This window comes from Pipistrellus hanaki, assembly GCF_964339955.1.
Source record: "Pipistrellus hanaki genome assembly, chromosome: 1".
NCBI classification, from domain to species: domain Eukaryota; kingdom Metazoa; phylum Chordata; class Mammalia; order Chiroptera; family Vespertilionidae; genus Pipistrellus; species Pipistrellus hanaki.
In genome coordinates this window covers 16077306-16096334 of record NC_140503.1, presented here as the reverse complement: position 1 = coordinate 16096334, position 19029 = coordinate 16077306, and the positions used below count along the sequence as shown (strand labels likewise).

Genomic DNA, 19029 nt, shown 5'->3' with positions numbered 1-19029 from the left:
TCATGACCCTCAAAACAAAACACAAAATCTTACTAAAGAATATGAGTGACTTTAGGGTCTACTTTTATTTAGAAGTTTAGATTTCAGCTTTGTTCTAACCCAAACTACAGGAGTCTTACAGTTTCACCCTTATCCTTACATTTTGTCCATTTTTAGTGGCAGGCCAACAAGTTCAAGATAACTCACTAACCTAAACTGCAAAATTAGGTCTACATCGGGTCAAAGGATAAGAGTGGCTATGGAGTATACATATATTTGCATGTGAATGCGATAAGCCTCTGCACGCCTTGGTTGGACTGTAACTGGCGATGCTGCACATCGTTATATGTGCAATTGGACATGTACTGGGGCTGCTGACATGCAATACAATGAAAAATGTCTCCAAGGGGGAAACGCACAGGGCTTGGCTTTATCTCCTTAGCTCTGAGCACCAAATTCAGCCTTTAAAAAATCACTTCAGAAAGTCTCTTTTTTAGAAGTTAAGTTTTCTAAGACCATATATGCATAACCCAAGGACACAGGCAATAGTGTGAAAAAGGCCTGGGGTGGGGCAGGGGTTGGTTGGGAGATGGGGAAAAGGGGCAGGTCATGGTGGGCAGTCACACCCCAGAATATAACTTTAGTGAAAGGCTTACTTTTGCCTTAAGAAAGCCCTATCCATTATTTTTCTTAGGCGTTTGGGTCTTCAATTATTTCGACTTAATCGAATTTCTCAATCTCAGGAAGGGGACTTACATTCCTCGGGTTGGTAAAGTCCCATGCCCTTCCTTAACCCAGTCCTGAAAAAGGTGGAGCTGGGGCGTTAGTGGAGCTAAAATAGGACTGGTGTCCAGAGTTTCCATTCCATGGGAGTGAGGGGTTCGATGTAGCATTAGGTTAGATTCAGTCCATCTGTCTATTGTGTGCAGTCTGCATGGCTGGGGGCCACGTGGGCAAAGACAGAGCATGAGAGCCCCGTCAGCCAGGAGTCAGGTGCGAGCAGCAAGAGACAGAGCCGCGAGAACTCCTTTGTTCAGGGGTTTAAATATTAAATCTTCCCACGTTTGCAGTGGCAATATTTGGGAAAATGTTGGCTAGGAATTTATTAAAAATTTTACTTGTCAGATTAGAAATCCCAAGGTATCACAAGCAGGGTAACCAAACAACTCCACTAGTAGACAGCAAAACTCTATAAGCACAGGCCAGGCGGCTCAGTTGGTTGGAGCATCATCCTGTGCACCAAAGGGTCAGAGCACGTTTGAGAGGCAACTGATGTCTCTCTCTCTCTCTCTCTCTCTCTTTCTCCCCCCCCATCCCCCTCTCTTCCTCTCCTCTTCTTCTATCTCTTCCTCCCACTCTCTATAAAAATAAAAATAAAAAAAGTGAGTGGAAAAAATGGGTGAGGATTAATAACCAGAACTAAAAAAGGCACCATAAAGAAAGTGAAAAGACCACCCACAGGGTAGGAGATAATATCTGCCATTCATTAAATCCACAAGAAACTCCTAGAAATCAGCAAGAAAAAAGGGAGAAGCCCCAACAAGAATATACCTGAATAGGCATTTTATGAAAAAATCCAAATGGAAAAAAATAGATGCTCAACCTCATTAGTAATCTAAGAAATGCAAATTAAAACCACATGAAATACCATTCTCCTTATCTCCCTTTTCTATCTCCTTACCTCCCCGTGACAAAAATAGAAATGACAATTCCAAGTGTAAGAGAGCAAGTGAGGCTGAAGCCTCTTTTATATATACTAGAAGCCTGGTGCATGAAATTCGTGCACAGGTGGGGTCCCTAGGCCTGGCCAGCGATCAGGGCCCATATGATTCCCTACCTCCCGGCCTCCCCATCCCCTCCTTCCCTCGATCCCTCAGCACCCTACTGCTGCTGTTGGTCACCTACCATGTTCCACACCATCCCCTGGTGGTCAGCGCACAACATAGCAATCGATCAAACTCCTAGTCTCTTGATTGAACTTTCGAGGGGGCAATGTGCATATTAGTCTTTTATTATATAGGATGGCTAATGGAGATAAATTGGTGTTATCTGATAAAATTAAAAATAAACATATCCTACAGCACAGTAATTTCCCTCCAACTTTTTATTATTGCTGTTGTTAATCCTTACCCAAAGGTATTTTTTTCCCCTTAGGGAGAGTGAGGGGAAAAAAGAGAGAAATATCAATGTGAGGGAAACATATGGATTGCTTGCCTCCTGCACGAGCCCTGACCAGGGCCCAGGTCAGGGAGAAGCCTGCAACCAAGGTATGTGCCCTTGACTGGAATCAAATCCCAGGCCAAAACTCTATCCACTGAACCAAACTGGCTAGGGCCCCTCCAACTTTTTTATACAAGAGAACTACTTACACATGTTCACCAGGGTTTATGTTTAGACTCTTTCCAGAAAAAAAAAAAAAAAAAAACATACAAAAGGAATGCTCAAAGAAGAGCATTCTTAATTCCCAGAAAAGTAGAAACAACTCAAATATCCACCAATAATAGAACAGAAAGATGAACTGTGGGATATTAATAAAATGGAATCACAGCAATGAAAACCAAGGGAACTATCATTACAGGTAAAAACATGGAAAAATCTCCCAGAATGTTGTGTTAAAAAAAGCAAGCCATGAAATAATACATACAGTAGTATTCCATTTATATAAAGTTTAAAAACAGGTGAAATTCAATTATATCATTCTTAATACATGTGCAGCTAGTATAACTGTTAGAAATCTGAAGTAATGCGATTATTAATGAAAAACCCAGAACAGAAAAGTGGTGATGCGGAGGGAGGGAAGAGGGTGACGACAACGTTCTATTTATTAAACTGGGTATTGGGTTGAACTATTGTTCTTTATAATTTAATATACATTTAAAATAGATTCCTTTTATTAAAAAAATAAAAATTGTACATACATTGAAAATATGTTTCTTAAAATAGTTAAGGTTTATTAAAACTACATATCAAAAGACTCCAATGACTTAGAAAGAAAGCTATTCCGATTATTTACATTTTCACATTAGGTCTTTACATTTCTTAGATAACATGGTAATATTTCCCTTGAAAGAGAAACACAGAGTAATGCAGCTGGGAGAGGCGCAGTCCCTCCATCTCACAGCCTGTTCTCATTTGGACTAATGAACGTTAATTATCCACTTAGCAATCTTGGATGAATCCTTCTATTTAGGTTCTGGACTGAATACCCTCAGGCAACAAAAGAGTTGAAGTGCTGAGCCTGAACTCTTCTCTCTGGGGTGGGCCTTTGGTAGCAACATGTTGCCCTCATCCCAGTGCTTCCCGGCCCCATCCATCCGGCAAGAAAAAAAGGGATGAAACATAGAAATCTGCCTCTCCCTCTCCTATGGGGTACCTTAAGTACAAGGATCTTGAATCTGGCCCTATAGCCTGGGGCAAGTTACTTAATCCGTCTGTTCTTCTGCCTGTTAACCTGTAAAATGGGGCTAAAAATAGTAGGTACCTCATAGGAGGATTAAGTTAATAATAACAAAAAACCTGGAGAAGTGCTCAGCACAAAAGCAGTTCTCAAACAGAGCTCAGTAGTTATTACCATTTCCAGACAAAATCCTTGAACTCTCCATTTGGATCGAACTTTGTGTCCAAAACTACATTCCTGCGATCCCCTGCACACCAGCTCCTTCATCCTTTCAGGTTCTCAGATGGAAACCTTCCAGGCCTCCCTAAGTTTTCTCACATTCGGTCCATCACAACTGCCACCAGTTCCACCTCCAAAACACATCTGAAATCCTATGCCTTCCCACCATCTCCCAGCTACCAGCCTGGTGCCAGCCACCACCCTCTCCTGCCCGGCTCATTTGCAAATGCCTCCCGTCTGGTCTTTCTGCTTCTTCACTTGTCCTCAGCCACACCTTTCTTTTCTTTTCTTTTCTTTTTTAAAAAATATATTTCATTGATTTTACAGAGAGGAAGGGAGAAGGATAGAGAGTTAGAAACATCCATCAGCTGCCTCCTGCATGCCCCCTTCTGGGGATCGAGTCCAGAACCAAGGTGCATGCCCTTGGCCATAATGGAACCTGGAACCCTTCAGTCTGAGCCAACACTCTATCCACTGAGCCAAACAGGTTAGGGCCTCAGCCACAGTCTGAATAGAATTATCTGTTCCAACTGAAGTGCTCCAAACCCTCCACTGGTTCCCCATCTCACCCACAGTAAGAGTGCAAGTCCTTACCGTGCCCTCTGAGGAGGTGTGTGGTCTGTGTCCCAGGACCCTGCCTGTCTCCTCCTCTTCTCCCCCGCCCCTCCTTCCCCCCGGCACACCCCCCACCTCCCATTGCCTCCACTGCAGTCACACCCCAGGAACACGGTGTCCCTCAGAGACTGGTCACTTGTAGTTAGTTCCTTCCTCACTTGCAGCTTCTTCCGCCTGGAAGGCTCCTTCCCCAATTTCTGCAAGGTTGCTCCTTCACTTCTCTAAAGCCTTCACTCAAAAGCTGCAGCACAGAGAGACACTCCCTGGCCTCCTGTAAAATTTCACACAGTCCCTCACGCAGCCCCCGTTTGGGCCTCATTTTTTGTCTCCTTCCCACGTCCCACATTCCCTAACACACTGACATTGTCTACTCCTGTATCGTGTTTCTGGAATGGCTCCCCCAACCGAACACATGCTCCACGGGGCAGGCATATTCCTCATATCCCCAGTAACTTGAACAGTGACTGGCTCACAGTGGGGGCTTACGGCACCATTGGTTGAATGAATAATAAATGTACAAGTTGTCAGCTTCACCAACACAGCAAATACATTACTACTTCTCTTTCTCTTTCTCCTTTGGGGTCCTGGGTAGATGAACATTTTTAATACATGCATTTTGATGTCATGTCCTTTATGTACACTTCGATGTCTACTCCCTTGAGCTATATATTTCTAACACTATAAACATGCCTTTCCATGAATCCAAAGCAGATCAAACCACAGTCTTTCTGTGTGGCTCACCTGCGATTTCACTACTGGCAACGAGGAGCAGCTGTCCCAGGACTGGCTCGGAGGGACTCCTCTCACCCCACAAGGCTTCACTGGTAACAGATTGCCTAACCATGCGGCAGCCTCAGCTTGAAGAGAGCAGGGACTGTGGCCAACTTTCTCATAACTGCTTTCCCAGCACCTAAATATTTGTTGCATGAATGAGCTAGGTAATGAATGCGTGCTTGCCTAGTGTACTGTGTTGTGTCCCACACAGGGGGTCAGACAAGCCACAAGGCCCACCTGGGTGAGCTAGCACAGTCTCCGAAAAAGGATAATATTGACGTTCTAGTGAAATATTTCAAGATCCCTTTCAGGTAGCTGTAAAAACTCATCATTGAGAGGCCCCTTTTCCCCCATGACATGATGGTACCTTCAAATCCAACAAAAAACATAATGGGCAGTTTTAAGTGTGTTTTTTAAGGCAGCCCCCAGGAAAAGTATGAGTGTGTTTGTACACATACAGGATGGGGCAAAAGTAGGTTTACAGTTGTGAGTTTGAGAAATAGTTTATTCTATCATTATTTATGAATTATTATATTATTTTTCCAAACAAACAACTGTAAACCTGCTTTGCCCCACTCTGCATATATGTACATATGTATGTATATGTATATGTATAGGTATGTTATTTTATGTGTATATGCTATGCCTCTGTGTACATGTGGCATGTTTATGTATATGTATGTATGTATATGCATTGTGTATATAACAATGGAAAATAAAAAACTGATGATAATAGTTTAGTTAGCTGATAAGAAATGGCATGATGAGGAAGAGACTGGCCTCCTTTCTTTACCTCTTTTGTTTAAAAAAAAAATTCACTTTATTGAGAAAGCTGTCCTTCAACCTAAAAGTGCATTGGCCCCGTAAACAGAAGTCACTTAGTCATTCCATAGCAGGTTTCATATAGTACATCTTTCACTTTTCATTCATTAATTCAACAAATGCTAAGTGAGTGCCTACTAAGTTCCATGCACCATAGTCTGGGACAGAGTGTGAATGAGGCAGATAAAGTCCCTTCCCTCTACTGGGGAAGAGAGACAATAACCAAAGAAACAAATATACAACCTAGTTTTGGGTAGAGACATGGGTGTACACATTTAAAGCGGGGAAAAGCTGGGAGGAGATGCTTGAGCAGAGCTCTGAGTGAAAATGTGGAAGAGCTCTAAGGAATACAGGGAACAGCAAGAACAGAAAAGAGCTTGCTGGGAGCAGCAAGAGCAGCCTGGATCCCAGAAGAGAGGGTCCTGAGGAAGAAGGGCTCTGTCCACACTCATTCCCAAGGACATCCCTGTCTGAGATGGGTTCCGGAAAGGTCACAAATTATATTAAAAAGTGGAGAAGAACAATTCAAGGTATTAAAGGAAAAAAAGACCTCCTCTGTGGGGAAGGGATATACATATGCATGCAGTGGGCCACAGCTACAGTCACCAAGGGTCTGGGATCTTATGCCACCCCCACCCACCACTCGCCCCCAGTGGCAGAATGAAAAACATAATAGAACTTACCCGCTGGGCTGGGCTAGACTTCCCCGGGATTAAGTCTCTCAGCTGTCCCCTTGCCTCCCTCTTGAATGGCTGACATCATCCCTGGCCGCCCCAAACAAGTGGCTCTTTCTCTGGTCCCAGATAATGAGCTTCCCCAGACACAATGGGAAGGCCTTAGCCCAAGTCTTTGGGGAAGACATTTGAAGCACAAGGGAATACAAGTGTATGGCTTGGGCTGAGGGACAAATGTTCCGAAAATAAAAGTTTTGTGTTTTTTTTTATGTTTGTAACTATGCATATCCTGCAGGATCTGCATAATGGGTCCAATTCAGCCTTGGCCTTGCTACCAAATGGCCATGTCCGCAGAGGAAGGTCAGTGCAAAGCGTGACAAGTGAACAGGAAGCCTCATGCTGATAATAACGCCTTAATTTTTTTTTTTAATTTTGAGGATGAACTTTGCTCTTCCAGTCAATTTGTCTGCATGCATTTGCAAACATAGTCTAAGCGTGCACACACACACACACACACACACACACACACACACAACTTATATAATGCAAAAAAAAAACCACATAAAATCAGTCTTTGCTCTGAGAGAATCTTTGTAAAGAATGACCACTACAGTCTTCCTGGTACACAATGGAATTTTAAAGCCAGAGAAGGCAAAATACTAAGCTAAGAAAACTTTTCACAACTAGGAAAACTCAGAAACACTATAGTTAAGGCCCCGATGTGAATAAAAGACTATCCGAGTTGAAGTTCATTTGAAAAAAATTTTTTTAGAGAACAATATAAAGATTCCATTTTTACTTGAATAGATTCACCAGAAGCTCACTCTTCAAAACACCTTCATTCTGCCCGGGTTTAACATAATAGCTATGCATTTAGTTCAGGATTCAGCAAATGAGTTTTCAGTTAAATTTATATTTTTCACCATGTAATGCAGATTGCTCATATGGCATCTTCACACAGGAGATGTGAACAGTCTTCTAGTGGCTAATTTCAGTCTTAAGTATTTGACACTTAAAACTCTAATAAAAAAAATCCTTCAAAAGATAATATTTATCAACATAGTCTGAGCCAAAGTGGTCTTCTTAAGCCAAAGAGATATGAATCCCAAAGTTGGCCTACACCAAATTTCAGGAAAGGGAGGAAATAATGTCTACAGAAGATTCAAGGGGCATGATTTTATGTACTCTCTCACCCTATTATCCTCAGGTCCAAGGAGTTGATGCTAGTTGCCTTTCCTATACATATGGTTATAAAGGCTTTGTCACTTATCAATATTTTTTTTCCTAAGGGAGATCTGTATCTCTTTTTCCCCAGACCAACCACAATGGCACTTGATTCACTGCAAATCCTGCCCTAGTTGAAATCCAAAAGAAACTTGTTCCCTTGATGGCTGTAAGCGTTTCTGGAGTTGTTTTTCCCCACCAGCTGTAGTTCCAGGTTATACAATCGACCTTGGTATGCTTCAGTGAACAATAAACTAAGGAGCCAGGTCACCAGGGTGGGAACTAGCAACTCCCTGGCTTCCTTAAGCTCCCAGCTCAGCTTCTGGTATTTAAATGGCACAAAAATAAGAGATTTAACACTGATGACAGTCTTTTTGTCCCTAACTCCACCATGCCTACAGCCTCCTTGCATTTTAATTAGGGCCAATAGTACATTCCCATTCCAGGCTGAAATCCAATGCTCCCCAGGCTTTATTCTTAGGTGGCATAGCTTAAAGGATGAAAAATTCTTTGTGTGTGTGTACACTTCATCTGTCCGAAAAAACTGGGAGGAGTGAAGGCATGGGAACTGGGGGAAAAGAGGAAGCATCCCAGAAAAACATTTCTTCACCTGCCGTGCGTGTGTGTGTGTGTGTGTGTGTGTGTGTGTGTGTACGTGTGTTCTTTCTTTCCTAACTTCTCTTTGCAAGCCAGATGTTAAGGCATGTAACAGCTGGGCTAAGTAAGGCTCCACTTTCTGCTTCTGGAAATCCAGACTAGGAACAGTGCTATTGTTCTCATTGATTCTCTTTTTTGGTCCTCCCACCTATTTCTCGTAGGCCAAGATCATAATCTTCTCATATAAGGATATTCACAGAGAAGCTGCATAAGATGGATCCAATGCATACATTTTCCCTTTCTCCGGACACAGAGACCTCTGATTTATCAGAAATGCTAGGCATTTAATACAGGCAAATGGGACATGAGGAATGAAATGGAAATTGCAACTATCTTATAGAAAAAAAGTCTGTTTGTTCTAGTGATACTTAGGTGACTGGGAAAATGGCTGAAGCCAAAACACTTCCCATGGAGCCCTTTTTTCTGCCTGAACTTCACTACCTGATATGCATGGAGACACACCTACACATTCCACCATTCGCCACAGGTTCAATTTCTGCATGTTTAAATACAACAGATCAAATATCTTGCTCAGTTCTAATTCATTCATGTGTTATCCATACCAACAAAATTTTTACTTGATATACTGACGCTTAGCCCAATATAGATCCAGGATCTGATTGATGTAAAATCATAAGCTAAGAGAAGCATTTTTAGAATAGGTAAATGAGAAACTGATAGTTTGTTTCTATATTGTCAGATTAGTCTAAAAAACACCAGTCATTCGTTCTATATAAGCTGCCCCCTCACCCCCAGATTTTTCCAGGTGGAAACTACTGATCTGGGGCAAAATTGAATAAGAGTTCTGGGGAGAATTACAAGTAAATGAAGGGAGACATACAAAACATATCTTATTACAACTAGTGCTGGGATTAGGATTAGATATGTGTGCAGTCATGCAAGTGTTGGGGGATCTGTTTTTAAAATATTAATATTTTTCAAGCACTTTTTTTGCATTATCTATATTAATAAAAGGGTAATATGCTAATTAGACAGGGTCAACCGGACATCTTCCAGACGGACGGCTTATTTCCGGACAAAGCCACGGTGGCAGGGGCCGAGGCAGAGGCAGTTAGGGGCAATCAGGACAGCTGGGGGTCAAGCAGTTAGGGGGTGATCAGGCCAGTAGGGGAGAGCAGTTGGGGGTGATCAGGCTGGCAGGTGAGGGCAGGCCTAAAGCAGCAGTCAGATATCTTCTGAGGGTTCCCAGATTGGAGAGGGTGCAGACCAGGCTGAGAGACACCTCCCCCCACCCCACATGCACTAATTTTGTGCACTAGGCCTCTAGTTTTCATTATAAACATTTTAAAATGTTTATAGGCTGAAACCGGTTTGGCTCAGTGGCAGAGCGTTGGTCTGCGGACTGAAGGGTCCCAGGTTTGATTCCGGTCAAGGGCATGTACATTGGTTGTGGGCACATCCCCAGTAGGGGGTCGATATTTCTTTCTCATCGACGTTTCTAGCTCTCTATCTCTCTCCCTTCCTCTCTATAAAAAATCAATAAAATATATTTTCTAAAAATGTTTATAAACATTTACAAACATTTTACCTTTTTAAATTTATTTCTTTAATTGAAAAAATTTTAAACAATTATTTTTCTAGGTAATCATTTTTCTTTAAGACAACCATTATACTTTAATATGGGGAAGAAGTATTGTATGCATATTTCCCAAACTGTCACAGATAATATTAAAGAGATATACTTAAGAATCATGATTTAGTAAAATTAAGAATTTGTACTACTTCATCAAGAATATTAAGTGAGAAGATGGCTGCTCGGGTAGGCAACTAGCCGCAGCCGCACACAACAATTTTAATAAAATACAACTAAAATATAAAATGGACATTACCCAGAACTACAGGAAAGTCGACTGACTGGAAATCCTACAACAAGAAGCAAGGAGAAAACCAGAAGGAAGCACGGAGGAGCTGTTAAAGCCTAAGGTACGGAGACACGCGGCGCACGCGAAGAGGACGGAGCCCGAGAGGAGGGAGGCCGAGTGCCTGGCGGGCGTTCCCTAGCGGAAAGGAGATAAAACTCCGACTGTACTGGGCCCCCAACTGCTCTGAACCCCAGTTCTGGGCCAGACCCCGGGGACTCAGGCTCAGCCATAGGGAGCTGGGCTGTAAGTCGGAACCCCGGGGTAGCGGAGAAAGGAGGTCCCGGAGGCGCACACACTGCCCCCAGAGAAGGGACGGTCGGCTGTGCCGCGGGATTGCCCTGACGGGAAGGAGACTGGGGCTCCAGACTGCTGTGAATGCCACCTCCAACTCCACTTCCAACTGAACTGAACCCCAATACCGGGCTCATTGTGGGAGAGCATAGACTGTTCGGCAGCAGGCGAAAATCGAGGGCACCTTTCTCTCAGAGGCGCCGGCAGTGAGCACTGAAGGACCCGCATAGGGCGGGGCTGACGGAAGCCAAAGCTGCAGGCTCCACCCTGAAACCCCGTCCCATCTGTAACTGCGAAATGCGACAACAAAATAGATCACAAACGAAAGAAATGGAGGACAAAAAGCGTCTGGATATAGAGTTCAAATCTACGCTTATAAGGTTTTTCAAGAATTTCCTAGAAAAGATGGATAAGACCTATGAGGATATGAAAAGAGATCATCAAGAAATGATAAGGGATCAACAAGAAATAAAGAATACATTGTCTGAAATAAAACATATTTTACAGAGTCCTAAAAACAAAAGGGAAGATCGCAAGAATCAAGTCAAAGATTTGGAACATAAAGAGCCAGAAGACACTCCTCCACAGAAGCTAGAAGGCAAGAGAATCCAAAAAATTGAAGATAATGTAAGAAACCTCTGGGACAACTTCAAGCGAACCAACATCAGAATTATGGGGGTTCCAGAAGATGAGAGAGAGCAAGATATCAAAAACATACTGAAAGAAATAGTGACAGAAAACTTCCCCCACCTGGTGAAAGAATTTGACTTACAAGTCCAGGAAGTGCACAGAACTCCAAACAAAAGGAATCCAAAGAGGACCACACCGAGACACATCATTATTAAAATTCCAAGAGCAAAAGATAAAGAGAGAATATTAAAAGAAGCAAGAGCAAAGAAGGTAGTAACTTATAAAGGAGCACCTATACGATTGTCAGCTGACTTCTCAACAGAAACCATGCAGGCCAGAAGGGAATGGCAAGAAATATTCAAGGTGATGAATAGCAAGAACCTACAGCCAAAAATAAGCTACCCAGCAAAGCTATCACTCAGAATCGAAGGCCAGATAAAGAGCTTCACTAATAAAAAAAAGCTAAAGGAGTTCATCACCACCAAACCAGAATTATATGAATTGCTGAAGGGGGTTCTTTCAGAAGAGAAAGTAAACAAAGATAAAAATAATGAACAACAAATACGTAATTATCAACAAGTGAATCTAAAAACCAAGGAAATTAAAAAAATCTGATGAACAATATTAACTGTTGAATATAATAGAATCAGAGGTATGGAAGGGGAGTGAACTGACGATTCTTGGGGAAAAGGGGAGAGGGGGGCGTGGGAAGAGACTGAACATAAACTGTGCACCTATGGATGAGGACAATGGGGAGAGGGGAAAGGGCAGAGGGTGGGGTGGGAACCTGGTGGAGGAGAGCAATGGTGGGGGGGGGGGGGAAGGAACATTTGTAATAATATGAAAAATAAAAACTTATTAAAAAAAAATAATAAATTAAAAAAAAAAAAAGAATATTAAGTGAGATTGACTTTTTTAAGTAAGTACACAGTGCCAGAAGTTTTATTCACCATTAATTTTGTACCATCAGTGCCAATGCCAATACAGTGAAAAAGGTAAATAACATCTTAGAGTTATTATAAAAATCACTCTGACTCCATAGACCACCTGAAAAGGTCTTTAGAATCCACCTGGATCTATAGACCACACTTTGAGAACTGCTGCCTTTAAGGATAAGGTTTTTGTTTTGTTTTTTAATCTTCACTTGAGGGTATGCTTGTTTGTTTGTTTTTTATTTTAGAAAGAGAGAAAAGAAGAGAGAGATAGAGACAGAAACATCAATTAGTTGCCTCCTGTACTCGCCCTGACCAGGGATTGAACCCACAACCAGGTATGTGCCCTGACTGGGAATCGAACTCACAACATTTTTGATGCATGGAACACACTTCAATCATTTGAGCACCCAGCCAGGGCCATAAGCTTTTATTATTATTATTTTTAATATATTTTATTGATTTTTTACAGAGAGGAAGTAAGAGAGATAAAGAGCTAGAAACATTGCTGAGAGAGAAACATCGATCAGCTGCCTCCTGCACACCCCCTACTGGGGATGTGCCCGCAACCAAGGTACATGCCCTTGAACGGAATCAAACCTGGGACCTTTCAGTCCGCAGGCCGACACTCTATCCACTGAACCAAACTGGTTTCGGCAAGGGCCATAAGCTTTTGACACTACTCATAACATTATCCGTTAACAGGCTAGGATCCTCAGTCAAATGGGGGCAACATAGTTATGGATATCAAAAATAAGTGGTGAAGAATTGAAGCAAATTGACTCATCTGTCATATAATTAGTTCTGAGCAATAGTTAAGGCTAAAGACCAGATATGAATGAACAAGATGTGAAAGAATCTGAATGCCATGAATATAATCAATGACCTTTTTAGGGCAAATGAGTGGAGAAATACCACCCCATCCTCCCTCATCTCCCAGCCTCCCAGGAATGAGGGAGCAGAGGAAACTACAGCTGGGCAGGCAGATCCACAAAGTGTACCACTGAACATGCCGAGGCTTTTCTGAGATCCTGGGGCCTGCCTGCCTGCCTGTGTCGGAAGCTTTCTTCTAACACTTCCCACAAAGCCTTGGGCAACTTCCAAAACCACTATCTTATCTATCAGTCTCCTCATGTGTAATATGAATATAATATTAATACCTTTCCCATGTGATTGTGGTAAGGAGTACAGAGCTTTGAGCGTAGTGCCTGGGAGAGTAAGCACCCAGTAGACGTTATCTTACTAAAAATAAGAAACATCGTGTGTATTGATTCACTGCCCAGCACTCAGGAACTTTCGCCACATTTACAAGTGCTTCATCAGCCCCTTGTCTCGCCAGTGTCAGGTGTTAGAAAAGGTTACTGCCTCCCTGCAGCTAGACGGGGAAGCCTGTCTGGACCTGTCATTTCATCCTTGCTGCTTTGAGGGTAGAGGCTTTCTCACCAACAAGAGAAATCTGACGCTTAAATAGGAAAACGCATCCATTAATGGGCAAATCGGTATGTCAAAGTGGAAGTGTTTATTGCATAGTAGAATTATGTTTCATCTTTTCCTAAAATTGTTTCTACTGGTGTGAAAGGCATGTCTGGAAAACAAAGGAGTTGTTTTTTAAAAATTGAAACGAGCAAAACATTGAACTTACCAACAGAAAAACTTATCAGCCTTGCCTTTTTGCTCTTCTCTGTGGCAGACAAAATAATGTCCCCTACAAACGATGCCCACACCTAATACCCAGAACCTGTGAGTAGGACACCTTCTACAGCAAACGGAACTCTGAGATGGGGAAGTTGTCCATGATGATTGGGGGGGAAGGGGCAGCCAAGGTAACCACAAGGGTCTTTAAAATGCAGAGAGGCAGGAGTCACTTGGAGAGAGGGTGCACAGAACACGGGCACAGAGATGCAGCACTGCTAGCTCCAGAGACAGAGCCTGGGGCACATGTCAAGGAATGTGGGTGGCTGCTAGCAGCTGGAAAGTGCAAGGAAACCCATTCTGCCTCAGCGCCTCCTGAAAGGAATGCTGGCCTGACACAACAGCTGGGTTTTAACCCAGTGGCGTCCAGGCTGGTCTTCTGAGCCACAGAACTGTAAAATAATAACCCTGTGCTGTTTAAGCCACTAGGTTGGTAGTCATTTGTTACCAAGGTTATCCAGTCACCCGTGCAGCCAGGTTACTAGGTGAGGACTAGCAACTCCTCTGGCTTCGCCAACCTCGCCAGTTTAGCGTCCAGCCATTGAAATCCCACAAAATCAGGTACTTAGCACTAAAGAGAGTGCCCCCCTTGAAGATTTGGATTCAAGAGGTTTGGGACACAAACATATCCATATTTAACTGGTGATTCTATTAGAAATGGTTGGTGGTCCACACTCAGAGACATTCATTTCTACGCTTAAGGAGTTTACAATTTAGGTGCAGAGTAAATGCAATTCTAATCCCTAACAGATAAAGAAATATGCATACCTCCCAGATAGACCAACAGCCAGGGACAAGGGTGTAAGGCTGGAAATGGCCCAGAACACAGAAATGCTTCCATACGCTGATGCTGACAAAAACGGTTTGCAGCCCAGCCGGTAAGGCTCAGTGGTTGAGCCATTAACCTATGAACTAGGAGGTGACAGTTTGATTCCCGAGCAGGGCACATGCCCAGGCTGCAGGCTTGATCCCCAGTGTAGGCCATATGGGAGGCAGCCGCTCAATGATTTTTCTCTCGTCGTTGGTGTTTCTAAATCTCTCTCACTCTCCCTTCCTCTCTGAAATCAATAAAAAATATATTTAAAAGAAAACACAAAAAGGGTTTGTAGAATTAAGCCCGATGAGACCTCTGCCTGCTCTCCCCTCTGTGGCCAGTGCTTCCGGCTTGGGAGCAGGTCAAGTAGACATGGCAGCCTTCTACATTCTCATGGAGAAGCATCCCCGAGGAGCACGGACCTGAGCCGGATCCCTCCCTGGCCTCCCACCTGTCCCACCTGCTTCTTTAGGAGGAGGCGGTGAAGTGCTGGTCCAGGGCGTGTCATCTTCAAATTGAACCCAGCTGCTGATGGCCGAGGCCAGGTCAGGCGGGGGCTGTGCAGGGCTCCCGGGAGGAGAGGCCGCTTCAGAGATGAGGCCCATCTTCTCGGAGGAGTCATCCTGCTCCGAGTGGGAGAGGTCCTGAGAGCCTCCATCCGCCACATGGTTCTCCCCGGAGGAGCTCTCGGACTGGTCTGAGGATGATGACCGGCCCGCAAGGTGCTCTTCGGTGGCCCCTGAAACAGACACCAGATGGCACATCATTCACGTGGGGAGGGTGGAAAAACAAAGGCTGGGCAAGGGGTGATCACAGGACTAAACAGTCATGCCCATCGGCCTCTATGCCAAAGGAGTGCTTTCCTAGCAATGTTTTTAAAACTATAACCTCAGCATGACCAGGCTGCGATTGGGGTAGTCTTGCTCACTGCTCTTATCTCAGCATCTATACCAGGGGTCCTCAAACTTTTTAAAGTGGGGGCCAGATCACGGTCCCTCAGAGAGCTGGAGGGCCGGACTATATGAACTACTAATTCCTACTGTAACACCTTGGCTGCGCTCACTGCCCAAAAAACCTGGCGGGCAGGATCAGACTCCCCTGGGGGCTGCATGTGGCCCGCGGGCCGTAGTTTGAAGACCCCTGATCTATACCAATTCTTGAGGGTCACGAATAAAAATGCCCACAGAGGCCAAGCAAGAAATATAACTGAGTCGAAGGAGAAAAGCAAAAAGGCAATAGGGACTGCTAGAGAGTATGGCTAGACTGGAGAGCTTCTGCCTGGACCAAAGACATTTCAATTTAAACCTCAAACTCCTTGCAGTCCTAACTACACACCTGCAGGCTTCCAGGTGCAAACCCTGCACCAATGATAGCTAAACGTGGCAGAGGCTCTTCCCCTCGATTTGTTTCACTTTATTGGTCCTGAAACATTTAACTGCCTTCAAATAATTGTGTTTTTGTGTGTTTTTTTTAAAGAACTATATTCTGGTTGTGGTGGTGGTTACACAAATCTATACATGAAAAATTCATCAACTGCTCGTAAAAAGTGGTCCATTTTACTGTGTGAAAACTTTTTAAAAATATTTTTTTATTGATTTTAGAGAGGAAGGAAGAGGGAGAGATAGAAACATCCATGATGAGAGAGAATCATTGACTGGCTGCCTCCTACATTCCTCCCCTACCCCAACCCACACACACACACACACACATGCCCTGACCAGGTATTAAAACGTGACCTCCTGGTTCACGGGTCGGTGGTTAACCACTAAGCAAAACCAGCCAGGCACTGTATAAAAACTTTTTAAAAACTCAAACTAGCAAACAAACTAATAAAGCCTTTAGATTAGCATGGTCAAATAATTAAATAAATGAACCACATATGTAATTTTAAATGTTCTAGTAGCCACATTTAAAAAAAGTAAGAAGAAACTGGCAAGACTACTTTTAATAATATATATTTCAACCCAGTATGTTGAAAATGTATAATTCCAACACGTAATTGATATAAAAGGTTTTTTTTAATTTTTTTAAAATATATTTTATTGATTTTGTACAGAGAGGAAGGGAGAGAGATATAGAGCTAGAAACATCGATGAGAGAGAGTCATCGATCAGCTGCCTCTTGCACACCCCCTACTGGGGATATGCCCGCAACCAAGGTACATGCCCTTGACTGGAATCGAACCCGGGTCCCTTCAGTCCCCAAGCCGAGACTCTATCCATTGAGCCAAACCGGTTTTGGCAATATAAAAGTTGTTAAAGAAAAATTTTACTTTTACTAGGTCGTTGCAATCCAGTGTGGGTATTTCCCACTTTCAGCACAATTCAGTGCAGATAGCCACACTTCCAGGACTCGTAACGGAAACACACCTCAGAACTCACACTTGCCAGGTGCTGTGAAGGAAGCGGGCTGGTTTTGGTGTAGCAGAGGCAGCTGCAGTAGAACAGGATCAGCTGGCATGGCTCTGCAACTATCTGTACCCTACCTTGAACTTCGTGCCTGGGCACCAGTTCCCTAGAAGTCAGGTTGGTGATCTTCATCGTGATCATGGATGGCAGTTACAGAGCTTTTCCATGAGCCAGGCACGCACATTCATTCATTTCCTCCTCACAACCACCGGGAGGTAGGTACTGCAGTTATCCGTGCTGCACGGATAGAGTGCCCCACAGAGATGTTGGATAAAAAAATCTATCCAAGGGCACCTCCCTCATCTGTGATGGAGCCAGGATTTGAGCCCAAGCAATCTGCCTCGACAGCCTGTCACTCTCAACAGCTACGTCTTAAAGACTTGAGAAAATCCAAGTTGCTGCTGGGAGTAACAACCCAAAGAGCAGAGCGTAAAGTGCATTGTAAATATAAAGTTTATGCTGCTTGGAAGACAGCAGCCAATACTTGTGCTGTTTCCCGGCCTTTCTCTGGGAACCCAAGGCTCCTAAGATGCTTCCTCCAGGTTTCTAAGCAGAAGAACCTGCATCTCAGGAAGGGACAGCAGGCTGGCTCTTGTTTCCACATGAAGATCCCACCCAAAGAACAATCAAGTGGAAGCCATAGCCAGCAGGTGTGCTTCTCTGCCAGTCCTTTCCCTTAGGAAATGAAAGCACCGCTTACCCTCAGAAGGGACGGGGAAGGGTGGATCCTCGCTGAAGGAGACCCACTCCGACTGCTGGGTAGCGATCACATGGTCCAAGGTCGCCATGTTAGGAAGGTGCTGGGCATCTTCACACTGCTGGCCTCAGGCAGACCCCAGAGTCATGTCTGGGGTGGGGTAAGGGTATGGTAGCGGGACGCACTTGGGCCTAGGAATCTGTTACGGTGATCTTGCAGGTGGCAGCACTCAGAATGTAGCCAGATTGCCTTTGATTAATCTGCCAAGAAGAAATCTGTTAAAAAATAAATAAAATTTAAAAGGGATACATAACATTATACCCAATCTACTCAGATCTAGGGCCCTTTTATTTTTATTTTTATTTTTTAATATATTTTATTGATTTTGTACAGAGGAAGGGAGAGAGAGAGAGAGTTAGAAACATTGATGAGAGAGAGTCATCGATCAGCTGCTTCTTGCACACCCCCTACTGGGGATATGCCCGAAACCAAGGTGCATGCCCTTGACCGGAATCGAACCCGGGACCTTTTAGTCCCCAAGCCGACGCTCTATCCATTGAGCCAAACCGGTTCCTGCTAGGGCCCTTTTAAATATATATATATTATTGATTTCAGAGAGGAAGTGAGAGAGGGAGAGAGAGATAGAAATATCAATGATGAGAATCATCCATGGGCTGCCTCCTGCACGCCTCCCACTGAGGATTGAGCCTGCAACCCGAGCATGTGCCCTGACTAGGAATCGAGCCATGACCTTCTGGATCATAGGCTGACATTTAACCACTGAGCAACACCAGCCAGGCAGGTCCAGGGCTTTCAACACTACCCACGGAGAGGTCTGGGTAGTGCCTACTGGCCTTACTGTTCTGTGCCCCTGTCTTGCTCCCACTTCTCCCCACTCCTTTAGCATCAAGATCTCTGCATGTGCCACCACATCAGACTTGTAAATAACACAAATGTAAGCAATTAGATCCTCCTGTTCCCCCAATTATTTTAGTATGGAAATATTTTTAACTAGCCATCATTGTAAAACAAATATTAAAATTTCCCAAAGTACTTTCGCGTTCTCTTACCAAATGGCGAAGTAAAAGCATGCTCGTTCCTATTAAATCAGTGCAGTTTAGGTAGCTCTTGGCAAGCCTGAGTTAAAACATTGGCAGAAACCCAACAATCTCCAGATGGTATATCCAAGCACGGTTTACCAATTTAAAAAAATAGAGATGGAGGCGTTTTGTTCATTTGGAGTAAGGGGGTAGGGCATATTTGCTTTAAGGTAAAATGTGTGTTAAACACATTCTGATTCTAGGCCCATGTGAATTAATAC

The 19029-nt window shown here is 43.7% G+C and overlaps 1 protein-coding gene across 4 annotated transcripts in view; it reads right to left on the bottom strand.

Moving 5' to 3' along the window:
• STON2 (stonin 2) overlaps positions 1–19029 on the bottom strand; it is a 129606-nt gene that overhangs the window by 77090 nt on the left and 33487 nt on the right. For 3 of the 4 annotated variants that reach the window (XM_084891462.1, XM_084891460.1, XM_084891461.1), the window contains exons 2-3: positions 17712–17983; positions 15064–15342 (exon numbers count right to left, since the gene is read on the bottom strand). In XM_084891462.1, coding sequence (XP_084747588.1) covers positions 15064–15342; positions 17712–17799 — 367 coding nt within the window. In that variant the 5' untranslated portion in view covers positions 17800–17983. Of the gene's footprint in view, positions 1–4189; positions 4206–15063; positions 15343–17711; positions 17984–19029 lie in introns of those variants that run through there. The other variant, XM_084891463.1, reaches the window with a different exon arrangement.